Here is a 13,029-nt window from a genome sequence, read left to right as displayed (position 1 = left end):
AGTCTTCATTTCACAGAGGTTCAAACTGTGCCTGAGAGAGGCTACGTAAGTTACTCAAGGTCACGGAGCTTGTCAGTAGCACAACTGGGATTTGAACCCTGACTCCAGAGTCTATGCTTAATGGAGACACAAGTAGGAGCCAGACTGTATAGCACCTTCTAGGCTGACTTTGGAATTTTTTTTTTCTAATTCTGGAACATTGAGATGACTTTGAACATTTGTAAGCAGAAGTGTGACATAATTTATGTTTTAAGAAGAGCACTGTGCCTGCAGTTTGGAGAGTGGATTGTGGTGGAACGCGAGAGTGGAAGCAGGAAGCCTAGGGAGAATGCTGCCATCCTCCAGGCATGGGTGGTGACGGCTCCAAGGAGGTTGGGGGTAGTGGGGATGGGAAGATGTGAATAGATTTAAGATGTTTTGGAGGGAGAGCCATCGGGATTTGCTGCAGGGCTGCTGGACACGAGTAATGGGGAATCAAGGATGATGCAAAGTTCTCAACCTGAGCGGCGCCTTTGAATATGAATTTTTTTACAAGAAGTTCACAACATCCCACTTTAAGGATGAGAAATCCGAGACTAGCTTTCGAGTTCTGTGCTGGATGATACTGGTGACGCCGAGATGACGCAGAACCGGTACCTGCTCTCGAATGGCTCAGTCTCGAGAGGTGGGGGACAGACACAGAGATGGACAATAACATTCTGGGGTGATGGGAGCCGGGACACAGGGAGGAACAGGACAGTGAGAGCCGGAAGCGGATTAAACGTTGCCTGGAGGCAAGGGGGAGGGGGAGGTCGGGGTCCAGGAAAACGTCGTTGCTCGCTTGCAAGGCGTGGGGGAGAATGTCGGAGAGGTTTTTGGGTTTTTTGGTGTTTTGTTTTGTTTTGTTTTAGAGGAGGTGGCCTTTGGGCTAGGTCTAGGGTGAATGGATATTTGATGTAGAAGAAACGGCGCGAGCAAAGGCTAGGTGGTTGGAATCTAAAGATTTTTACCAAGAAGGCTGGTTTTCCTTTCCTGGCGACTATGATTAGCATGCAGGTCTCATCCATCCGGTTAGGAAGCTTATGTCAAACAGGGCTCCGAAATAAGGGTTCGAATCCTCGTTCCGCTTCTTACTAGCTCTTGACCTAAAGTAAGCTAAGTCTCTGGGTTTTTGCGACATAAAACTCAATTCCAGCGTAACGGCACTGCTTCGTGTTTTGTTCCGTTACTGTTCCTCCGGTTTCTGCCGTCAGGGTCCGACCTCGCCACTTACCATGTACCTGGCCCTTTAAGGCCCTCCTCCCGGACCTGGGAGAGCGGAGGCGTGTTCTTGCGCCTCTAAGAAAATGCCCTTTACCCAGCTTTCAAAATTGACAGGCAAGTTCTGAAAAGTGACCAATCAATTCCTGAGTCCGGAGGGAACGAAGGTTCCGATTTGTTGGGGAACGCCTTCAGCAATAGGTTTGAGCTCCTCCCACTCCTTGTTACGTGGAACAGCGCGAGACGTAATCCTCAGCTCTGATTGGCGGGTATGATCACGTTGCTTCCGCGTCTCCTCTGTCCGTCAAATCCGGGGGAGGCGGGGCTAGCACCCTCGCGTTTTGATTGGCTACGTTTCTGAGCGCGTCTGAGCGTTTGAGCGTGAGAAGCCCGTGCACCGCAAAGAAGAGCAGCCCCCGCTCGCCGCAACTAGAGAAAGCCCACGCACGGCAAAGAAGACCCAATGCAGCCAAAAATAAATAAATTTTTAAAAAGTTACTGACCCCTGGTCAAACCTGTTGTCCTAGCAACATAATCTCGCAATTTCCCAGGTCAAACAAATTTTGAAGGGTCGTTTGGCAGGATTTGGAGGCAGAGAGAGGGAAACGGAGGCCCCTCCAGCATTCTGCCCCCTCTAAGTTTATTAAAACGAATTCAGGACCTGCAGTGGTCATCCCTCTTAGGGCCTGTCTGAGCTTGAATGTCACTTCTGCTATTTTGTTGTGTGAACCTGTCCCTCTTGAAGCCCCTATAAAATGAGGCAGTTGTACAAACTACCATGTATAAAATAAATAAGCTATAAGGATATGTTTTACAACACAGGGAATAAAGCCAATATTTTATAATAACTGTAAACGGAGTATAACCTTTAAAATCTGCGAATCACTATGTTTACACCTGAAACAATATTGTACATCAACTACGCCTCAATTTTTTTAAAAAAAAGTTTAAAAAAATGGGGCAGTTGCATTGGTTGATCCTACTCCATGAGTAATTCAATTACTCTGGGTATACTGGCTTCTGGTGGCCAACTTCAGTGCTTGCAGCTAGTTCGGTTTTTTATTTTATTCAGTACACAGAGGCACTGGCACAGTTAGGAGGCAAAACATGTCAGCGTGGGCCTCCTTACCATATCATCATATGCAGTAACTACCAAATCCGGGCTCCGGGGGTGACTATGGAGGAAAAACAGAGAGCACTTAGGACACAGTGAGCACAGCGCTCTTTTTTGCTACCTTCTTCTCCAAAGCTATTTGCATCCCGCCTGCAGACTGGAGCTCCACGGCTCAGCCAACTGGGCTAGTCAGTTGATACCTTACACAAGCCGAGAAAATTTTAAACACTATAGTTGCCATTAAACAAATGTAAGGTGATAACTTTCTCTATTCTTCCGAATCAAAGAAGGGCACCCACCATACATAACTCATCGTACTTGATACTCAGATCATCGTACTTAAAGTCTGGGTAACAGTTTACAGTTTATAAAGTGCCTTCATCTGTGTTCTTTTTCTTAAAAAACATGTTTTTATTGAAGTATAGTTGATGTACAATATTACATAAATTACAGGTGTACAATAGAGTGATACACAATTAAAAAGTTTTTAAGGTTATGTTCCACCTATAGTTATTGTAAAATGTTGGCTATATTCCCTGTGTTGTACAATATGTACTTGTAGCTTATTTTATACCTAAGAGTTTGTACCTCTTCATCCCCTACCCCTATACTGCCCCACCCCCCTCATCTGTACTCTCTTATTCAATCATTATAACAAACCTTCCAAGTAAGGGCGTTACCTTCATTTTAATACATGGGGAAATCGAGGCTCAGAGAGAGAAAGTCACTTGCCTGTACTTATTCTGATTAGTAAGTAGTAGAATCTGGACACAAGTGCAAGTCGTTTGTCCTTTCCATATACTGCACCTGCCACCCCTCCTTATCAGGTCCCCTCTGCTCAACAAGCCACCAAGAGGGCAATATAAGGTCATGACCAAGAGCCTGGGCTCTGGAATCAAATCTTACTCATCCTGTGGCTTTGGATGTGTCTGTAACCTTTTCGTGACTCAGTTTGCCCAACTATATAATAGAGATAATATCTGTATAAAGGAACCCTTGGAAAATTCCAACTCAAAATCTTTTTCTTTCTTTTCGTTCCCTCTTTATCTAATTGCATTTATCCTTCTAAGGAGTAAAGACATCCCCTCCACCCCCCCCCCCCACCATGGTCTTAGAAAGGAAAAGAAAGATCAACAGAGGCCAGCTTCATGGACACAGCCTGACCACTACTTCCTGCTGAGATGAGGTGACCAGCAAGCCTCTCTTTATATCTGAGATGATTGACCATCCTCACATTCTGCCCTGAGTTTTGAGTCCTTTTCACTCAAGAGCGCCACTTCAGGAGGGGTTATGAAAAAGTGGGGAGAGCAGCGGTTTTGGAGTCAGCCATGGGTGGGACCCCTGATACTGCCGATTTCTCCTGTGTGTCTTTCGATAAGTTAATTCACCTCTCTGAGTCTCTGATATCTTCCCAATGGAGATACTCTTAAATTTTACACCACAGTTGGCTCACAATGTGATACATAGCAGGTATTCAAAAATATTAATTTCCTCCCTCTTACTATTAAACTGCCACTCAAGTCTCCTCGCCCTGCAAGTCCTCACCCTAGAAACCTTCCATCTAGTCACAGAGCTAGTCAGTGTCACCTTGGCTACTCTTGAACTCTCTCTGGACCTCCGCTTCTGTTAGCTCTTCTGTACAAATAAGCGGGTGAGTTTACATCACATGAAAATTCCACAAACTTTTCCTAAGCCGAAGGCTAGCTATCTTAGGCTTAGCAGGGCAACGGCTCCACTCTGCCTGGAATCAGCTATAGGCGACACAGAACAAAATGGGCATGGCTGCATTCCAATAAAGTTTTATTCGTGGACACTGAAATTTGAATCTCAAGTCATTTCCATGCATCATAAAGCATCCTTCTTTTGATTTTCCCCTTAACCATTTAAAATGTAAAACACACTCTCGGCTCACAGGCGGCAGCAAACTAGGCAGCCGCCCAGACTTGACCCGTGAGGTTAGCAAAGATGAGCGCTTGACCACCTTTAAAGGTCCTCCCACCGCTGAGAAACAGACTGTGAGTATTCAGCCAGGGTGGTACCTAGGTGTGTCAGAGGAAAAGCTTTACCTTGCTTAGAATAGTGTATTTGGAGAAGGCCGCTCTAGAGACATTCGTCAGGCTGTTCCAAAATGCTAGGATCTGGGATGGGATCATCCCATCCTTGGACGATGAAATGAGAGAGAGAGGGAGACAGAAAGACAGACAGACTATACACTCTGTTCTCCTCTTCCCAATTGTTCTGCCTTTCTCCCCGGCCTGGATCCAAGTCCTCCAACCCAGCAGACAGACGCTCAGTGGAACTGGATTTCAGCATACTCTGGGTGAGTATCCTTGGGCCTCTGGGTGTTCCACGGTCTGAGGCCTGGGAAGTTGAGGACAGCATAATGGGTCTCCTCCTGGTTGTTCTCCGATTCTGGGGCTTGAGTGGATGATTTGGGTCCTGGACAATTGTGGGAAACAAGATAGAGCTCCTTCTGGTTCTTTCTGGGTTCCGGGGGGTGAGCATCTGGATCAGTGGCCCAGGAAGGACTGCTTGGTTTGGTTTTCTGTTTCTGAGCCTAAGGGAAAAATGACCATCCTTCATTCATTCATTCAACAAATACTCGAGCCCCTACCACGTGCTAGGCACCGATTGAGGAACTGGGGTTACATCAGGCAGTAGAACAAAGACCCTGCCTTCGCTGAGCTCGCCTTCCATCTCGTGACAGGAACAAACAATAAAGACAAGTCTGTGGTTAAGCCTCCCAGCCTGTGGTTCTCTGCTGTGGCCGCCCTAGCAAACTAATGCAGATACATTGGTGTAACCATCACCACAAGACACCGAACTGCTCCATCATCACAAACATCTCCCTCCTGCTGTCCTTCTCATCATCCTCCCATCCCGAACCCCTCGCAACTACTAACCTGTCCTCTATCTCTACAATCTTATCATTTGAGAGTGTTACATACACGGAATCCTGTGTATGTGACCATCTGAAATCGGCATTTTTCACTTTTTTTTTCCTTCGTCCCTAAGCTCTATCCAACCGAGGGGGGAGAAGTGGTTTGGATGGATTTGGGAGGAGATTTGCAGATGGGTGGATTGTGGGGGCGATAAAAAAGAGAGGAGTAAGAAATGGCTTGAAGTCTTTAGGCTTGAGCAGCTGGGCAAATGTGGTGCTATTTGCTGAGATGCAGAGGATGGAGGAGAAGGGTTTTAAGTGGTGTTTAGTCATGAGTTTGGTTTTGGACAGGCTAAGTTTGAGAGGCCTATTAGACATCCACGTGGAGATGCTGCCTAGATAGTTGGCTATGAGTCTAGAGTTCAGGGATGAGTCTGGGAGATGTAAATTCTGGAATCATCCGCATACAGATGTTCTCTCCTGAAAAGATCCGGCATTTACCCAACACTTACTAGGTGCCTGGTACCGTTCTAAATGCTTTACAAGTAGAAAATGTGCATATTGAATACCCAGAGTGAGCCTACGTGGTCGGCACTACTATTATCCCCATTTTACAGTTAAAGAAATCGAGGCACAGAAAAGTTAAGTGACTCATCCCAGAACACACAGTGAAGAAAGTGGACAGGAACCCAAGCAGGCTGGCTTCAGAGCCCTACCCTTAATCATCACTAGGACATACCGTCTCTCAGTGATATTAATCATCGGTGACATCATTAATTTTACTTAGTAATGTTCTTGGTAGTAGTAATAATGGAATAGCTGCTACCTGTTAGGCAATAACATGTGTTGTAATCCTCAAACCGACTCTCAAGGAGGAAGCAATAGAGGCTCAGTGGAGGGAGGGATTTGGTCAAGGTCTCATAGAGGTTAAGTGCCAGAATCAGGACTTGAATCCAGCACCCGGGCCTTTTCCACTGCGATGTCTCTCGGGCAAAGGGTGAGGGCGGGGCTGGGGAGGAGGGTATACAGGAGTCAGAGGAGGGGAAGAAGAGACAGCTGGTTGGGACCACTCACCAGGGGGCCAGTTTTAGGGACCACGTTGATGTAATCCAGGAGCGTGCTCCTCCGTGAGACCCTGGACCTCGGAGTCTCTCCTGGGGCCGGGGCCGGGACCGGGGCCGGAACCTCTGCTTGGGTCCACTTCTTCCTCAGAGCCCTCACGCTGCGGGAACACCCCGCCTTGGTGTGCGCCCGGGCCCCGCCCCCCTCTCCACGGGCCCCAGATCCCACGCTCCCTCCATCGCTGGTCCTGCTAACTCACACGATCAGGATGAAGCAGAGGAAAAGGAGGGTCATGAGGCCAATTCCTAGAAATATTCCGCCGGAGAACGCTTTGGAGGCGAATCCCTTCTCATCTGCACGAGGAAACGGTCAGCCATCTCTGAGCCCTTCCCATCCCCGTGGGTCCTCACGTCCACCCGCCACTAGGCGCTCAGGCTTCCGGAGCCTAGTGGTTTTTCCAGAGGTTTTTACCTAGAGCCCCTTCCCATCGACTTCTTGGAAACCGCTACACCCCAGGCCCAAGCGTCAGGCTCTCCGATTTAATTTCCCCCTCCGCATCCCCAGCCACAGGCGCCCCCGTGTCCCCGCTCCCCAGCTCCTGACCCACCCACAGGACCCTGTCGCTGTCGCTCTCAGCCCCCGCCTCCAGGGGGCGTCCAGTTGGCCCCTGACCTGGCAGCAGCAGGACAGTGGCGCTCTGGACCCCGTGGACGTTCAGGGCCTCGCAGCCGAGTCTGAGGCCAGAGCTGAGCCCCTCGCGGAGGCTCAGGGAGCTGTTGACCCAGGGCCCAGCCGAGCTGGAGGTGACCTTGAAGGAGGCGTTGCTGAAATTCCCCTCCAGCAGCCCCTCCCCCAGCCGCCAGCGCAGGGAGGGGGCCGGCTGGGCTCGGGAGGAACAGTCGCAGTGCTGACCCTCCTCCTCCTGGGAGCAGGAGGGTCCCAGCAGCTGCGGGGGGTCTGTACAGAGGGAGGAGAGTCAGCGGTGCCTCTCCCCTCACGTGGGCCCAGGTGTCCTGCCCCCAGGGGTCCCCGCACTCACAGACCACCGAGAGGCTCAGAGACGTGATCTGGGAGCCCAGAGGGTTCTGAGCTCGGCAGGTGAATTCTCCTTCATGCTCTGTTTGTATCTGAGGCAGATCCAGGACCCCAGGATCTGAGGGCTGGGAGGGGCTCAGAGTCTGTCCCCCTCGGGCCCAGCTCAGCCTGGCTGGGGGGTTGCTGTGAGCGACACAGAGCAGACGCAGGCTTTGGCCTTCCAGGACCGGAAGAGATGTGCCATTTCTGAAGTTTTCCAGGACTAGAGAGGGAACAGTCAGGATGGATGAACAGCTGAGGGCACAGGGACCCTCTTCCTGCTGACATTCCAGACGTCTGGGACGCTCCCAGTTTGGTTCCTCTGATCCCCTTTCCTACCTGTCCTATTTCCTTGGGAGACCATCACTTTCACGTTCTCTGGGGCATCTGAAACAGAGACAGGGTACTTGACTCTAAACAAGCCAGGGGTTTCCTTCTGGGCAAAGTGAACGTCCCTAGGGGTGAAGGGCTGGGAGGCGGAGGGAGGTTGAATCACCCACTGAGTGTCAGATGAATGACCCAAGGGAATAGACTGGTAAGAAGGGCAGGTCCCTAAGATATTGTGATTTATAACAGAAATAGGTATTTGATCTTTGTTCCCATTCCGGGCACAGAGCTTCTGAAACTCTTGGATTTCCTGAATGCTAGGTAAGCGTGATAAATGTGCCTCGTTATTTATAACAAACCCCTTTCCACCACTCCTGAGTTTATGTTAATGAAGTCACTTTTAGAAGCGCCCGAGAATGACGGCTTGTTGCCAGGGGAACCAACCACGGATTAGAGGGTTAGAACTTTCAGTCCCACCCCCCCCCCCCCCCCCCCCCGACCTCTGAGGAAGGGAAAGGGGACTGGAGATTGAGTTCAATCGCCAATGGCCAATGATTTAATCAATCGTGCCTATGTAATGAGGACTCCATAACACGCGCCCTCCCTCAAATGGGGCTGGGAGAGCTTCCAGGTTGGTGAACACTTGGAGATTTGGGGAGTGTTGTGCCCAGGAAGAGGGCATGGAAGTTAGATGCTCCTTCCCCATACCTTGCCCTATGCATCGCTTCCATCTGGCTGTTCCTGAGTTATATTCTTTTATAATAAACCGGTCATCTAGTGAGTAAAATATTTCTCTGAGCAGCTCTAGCAAATTAATTGAACCCAAGGAGGAGGTCATGGGAACCTCCAATCTATCGCCGGTCAGAAGCACAGGTGACAACCTGGACTTGTGATTGGTGGCCGAAGCGGGGGCGGGGCCACTTTCCAGAAACTGATCCCTTAACCTGTGGGATCTGACGCTGTCTCCGGGTAGATAGCGTCAGAATTGAGTTGAATTGTAGCACATATCACTGATGCTGGAGAATTGCTCGGTGGCGTGGGGAAATCCCCCGCCCCCGCGCCCACCGCAGTCGGAGCTGGAAGCAGAATCCCTAGCCCCATAGGCCTGGGGTTCCGGGTCACCTTAGAGCTCTGGGACCCTGCCCTCAGCCCCCTCCCTCCTCCCCGTCCCACCCCCCCCCCCCCCCCCAAACCAGGCCCCTGCTGGTCACACTCACACTGCACGGAGAGTTCCAGGCTGCGGCTCTGAGAGCCAAGCCCGTTCTCAGCTCGGCAGGTGTAGCGACCCGCATCCTCAGCCTTCACCCGGGACAGCACCAGCTCCAGGGTTCTGGAGCCCGAGGGGTGGGACCAAGAGAGGATTCTGTCTTGCAGGGCCCAGCTCAGTGTGGCAAGCGGCACGCTGTCAGCTGTACAGAGTAGCCGCAGGAACTGGCCTTTCTGGACTTCCAGATGGGGGCTGTTTCCCTGCGGCTCCAGGGCTGCAGAGAGAGAGAGCGCGCAAGAGAAGGACTGCAAGGGGGAACACCACTCCCCCGCCCTCCTGACACCCCCAAGTGGCCCTCAGTACCTGATACATCGGTCTGGGAAACGCTGATCACCATGTCTTTGGGGGCATCTGTAACAGGATTGGGAGCTGGCTTTGGGGAGGAATGAGAGATTCCCCACCGCCAGAGAGAACCCCCTCGGGGAGAAGAAAGTGTGACTTTCCTCCGGGAAGACAAGTGACAAATGAGTGCCAAAGATGCGCTTATGGACACAGGTCCAGACGGCATCCCCATTCCCGCTCCCTGGGCCGAGGCAAGCGTCGCTAGACTCCACGCCTTCCTACCCACGAATCCGCAGAGAGCTGACCACCATTGCCCGGCTGCCTCTCTCCACCTCCGCATCCCCCGTGCCTGTTTGCGCACCCCGATGTCCTTCCCACCACCAAACTCACAGGCCACGCTCAGTAGGACGGTGTTCTCTGTGCTCAGTCCCTTTCTGGAGACGTCCACCCGACAGGTGAGCTTAGTGCCGTGGTCCTGGGGTCTGGGTGTGAAGGTGAGGGCTGAGAGGTAGGAAGTTCTTGGTCTGGCCTCGTGGGAGGAGACGGTGGCCCCCCTCCAGGAGAGAGTAGGGGCCGGACATTCCTCAAAGGTCCGGTGAAACATACAGATGAGCGTCACCTGGTGCCCAGGCTTCAGAGTCTCTGGGACGTAGATCTCTGGCTTCTGAGTCAGGGCTGGGATGGAGGGAGAGAGGGTGGGATGCTAGACCCTGATGGGGGTACTGCCGGGGGTCCCCCACGGTCCGTTCCCCATAGCCCCTCCCCGGTATGAGAAGGGGGGAGGGGGGTCCCACCCCATTCCAGCTCGAGCCAGTTCCGTACCTGTCACCTCCAGACGGAACTTGTATTCCACGAAATTATATCGCACGTAATGGCCTCTCTCCAACCGAAAGAAGTACAATGCACTGTCCTCCATGTGTACGTCTCTGATGAGCAAAGAGCAATTCTGTCTGGGATCGCCAAGGAGCTGGAATCGGCCTCGGGTGTGTGTTTGCACGTCTCGATCCGGCTTGTTTGTGGCCACTGGCAGACCACTGTCTGTGGCGGTCGGGTCTTTGAACCAGAAGCCGTAAGCTGGGGTGGAGGAAACCCAACCTCCTACGGGATAGGAGACGGTGCAGGGCACGACCACGCACAGGCCTTCCTGCACCCTCACCAACTCCTGCACCTGCAGCTGGAAAGCTGGATTCTGAGCCCATGACCCTATGGGGAGACAGAGAGAGGCTCAGGCTGCACCCCCAGTCCCGGGCCCCTCCTGGCCCCCCACCTCGTTCACTCACCGGCCCACAGCACGGCTAAGAGCAGTGGCAAGAGCATCTCAGGCACTTGGACCTGCCCTGGGACACGCTCATTCCCCAGACGCTGTGACTTGCACTGGGTGAGGGCAGAAGGCGGAAGCTGAGCCCTGGTGGATTGATGCGTGAAATGAGCTTCTGATGCTGAGACCCACACGACTCATTTTCCTTTTCTGGACTCTCCCCACCCCCACGTCACCCACTTGAGCTCACTCTTTCCCGGGGGGCTCGCCTGGCGTTTGGGCTCCCTGAGCTGGTCACCTTCCCGCGTCACCTCTGGGGGAGGGACTGGAGGACATGTGTCTAGACTTGGGGCCTGGCTTTGGGTGGGTGGAGGCCGGGGACTCTCCCGCTGGACCCTGAGCCGTTAGGGAAGCAGAAGTGAAAGTCTCCAGTAAGCCCTTCTTACAGGGGCCTCTGGTGATGGTGATGGGTGCTGGGCAGGGTGGATTTCTGGGGCAGAGGGTGGGAGTGGGAGTGCAGGGTTAGTCTTGCCAGATAAAAGGCAGGATGCCCGGTTAAAACTGGCTTGACGAAAAATGAATTGTTTTAGTATAAGTATGTCCCAGAGATTGCATGTGACATACTTCTACTAAAATCATTCGTTGTTGAGATCTGAAATTCAACTTTAACTGGGCACTTTGCATTTTTATTGGCTAAATCTGGCAACCGTAGGCTGGTCTCAGTCCCTCTACCCCTTCACCCTCCCTGATGGGCTCACTGACTCCTGGTCCCCCAGGAGCACCCACCCCAAGGTCTTTGTCTGCTTCCCAGTCTCCCCTTCTGTCACACAGTTGGAAGACACACATTTGTAACACCTGCTGTGATAAGAACACAGACACCCAGGGGCGATGCTGATGGTGGGAGACTTAGGCAACGTAAGGGGCATGGGATCTGTGGAGTGAGTCAGGTAAACTCCCCCAGATGTGGACTGTTGTTCCCCTCACCTTGAAATGACTCTGTTTTGGTCACGTGGAGACACTGTGTTTGCCTATGTGACCTCCATGCTCTGGAAGCTTGTGTGTGGCAGGTGTCATGCTGTATATGGTGGAGGCGGACGCGCATAGGTAAATGAGACAGTGTCTGACCTCAAGGGAACCCAGCTTGGTAAACGAAGATCCTTAGAAACAGAAGAGCACTGAAGTGTTCATAAAAGCCCTGCCCCCCACATGCTGGGACAGATATTCACGCTGGGCCCTGGGGAAAGGGTGGTCACTACTTCCTGGCAAAGTCAAGAGGGGCTTCCCAGAGGAAGTGACACATAACTATCCCTGTCCTCGAATCCACTCTATTAGACACTCAGGCTGCCATAATAAAAGAGCACAGAATGAGTGGCTTAAACAACAGAAATGTATTTCCTCACAGTTCTGGAGGCTACAAGTTCAAGATCAACGTGTCAGCAGGGTTTGTTTCTTCTGAGGTCTCTTTCCTTGGCTTGGAGATGGCCGTCTTCTCCTCCAGTTTTCACCTGGTCTTCCTTGTGTGTACGTGTGTTCTTCACAAGGACACCAGTCATACTGGACTGGGACTCTGCCCTATGACCTCATTTCAACTGAATTACCTCTTTAAAGACTCTATCTACAAATATACATTCTGAGATACTGGGGGTTAAAACTTCAACATATGAACTTGGGGGCAGAGGGAGTGCAATTCAACCCATAACATCCCCCCTCCTATTCACTCTGCTCCCGGGTCCCCACTGCCCAACCTAGGCTTTCTCTGGGGGAAGCAGTTTCCCTTCTCCCAGGGGAGCCCTTGCATCCAGGGACATCACACCCTTCCTTCTGTCAAGTTCACAGAGGAAGAGCCTCTCAGAGGGAGGAGTGAGAGGGAGGGAAGGATGCCTGGGTCCTGCTGAGGGCTTGCCCTGAAGGAGCTGAGAACTGAGGTTCCCCACCCCCAAAGCTTAGATCCAGCCTCACCTCTGCCTTGGAGCGTCTCCATGCCTCCATGGGGCTAATGGGAGTGGGAACCAGGACAGTGGCAACGTCTCAGGCCTTCTGTGGGTTTCTCCACACTATTCCACGCTACTCCATCAGACAGAAAAGGGAGAGAGGACCGTCTGCTACCCTGGGGCTGAAGGATACCAATCCGTGACTCCCCAGCTCCTCCAGGCCAACCCAGAGGTCTCATACGCCCCACCGACGAATGTGGGCCACCCTCAGGGTGAGATATGCCTTCAAAGCTCAGAGCTGACCCCTGAGACGTGGAGGCGAGGAGGTCTCCTGTACCAGGCGAGGTCGGTTGGGCAGCTTCGTATCTATAGCCAAGCGGCCAGGGAGAGGTGGAAACAGAGTGGAGCCAGTAACCCCACTTGTGGACCAACCCATCCCCTTCTGGAGGCAGCTGCCAAAAGGTTCCTGGAGGTGGTCCTGAGACCATCAGCTCCCCTCCTCTGCGTTCCCGGAAACCCTGAGGGTTCGCTCTTCTCTTCACAGGAAAGGTTCTTCAGGTCACAGGAACTGCCCTTTGTTTACTGTCCACCCTG

The 13,029-nt window shown here is 52.1% G+C and overlaps 1 protein-coding gene across 4 annotated transcripts; it reads right to left on the bottom strand.

The window, feature by feature from the left end:
• Positions 1-4,136: 4,136 nt before the first annotated feature.
• Positions 4,137-12,590, bottom strand: SIGLEC10 (sialic acid binding Ig like lectin 10). 4 transcript variants are annotated; one of them, XM_032612702.1, is made up of 13 exons: positions 12,464-12,590; positions 11,489-11,661; positions 10,527-10,651; positions 10,069-10,449; positions 9,637-9,921; positions 9,268-9,315; positions 8,915-9,178; positions 7,710-7,757; positions 7,336-7,593; positions 6,969-7,253; positions 6,556-6,649; positions 6,309-6,456; positions 4,137-4,910 (listed from the first exon to the last, which is right to left on the bottom strand). In XM_032612702.1, the coding sequence occupies exons 3-13, from the start codon at positions 10,561-10,563 to the stop codon at positions 4,644-4,646; spliced, it is 2,115 nt and encodes a 704-aa protein (XP_032468593.1). In that variant the 5' UTR covers positions 10,564-10,651; positions 11,489-11,661; positions 12,464-12,590; the 3' UTR covers positions 4,137-4,643. The 4 variants fall into 4 exon arrangements, with proteins under 4 accessions (XP_032468593.1, XP_032468591.1, XP_032468595.1 ...); XM_032612700.1 differs by lacking the exons at positions 11,489-11,661; positions 12,464-12,590 and adding an exon at positions 10,755-10,893; XM_032612704.1 differs by lacking the exons at positions 11,489-11,661; positions 12,464-12,590 and adding an exon at positions 10,745-10,763.
• Between the last annotated feature and the right edge of the window lie 439 nt (positions 12,591-13,029).

Source organism: Phocoena sinus, chromosome 19 (genome assembly GCF_008692025.1).
Source record: "Phocoena sinus isolate mPhoSin1 chromosome 19, mPhoSin1.pri, whole genome shotgun sequence".
Classification (NCBI taxonomy): Eukaryota; Metazoa; Chordata; class Mammalia; order Artiodactyla; family Phocoenidae; genus Phocoena; species Phocoena sinus.
This window is presented reverse-complemented; position numbering and strand designations above follow the sequence as displayed.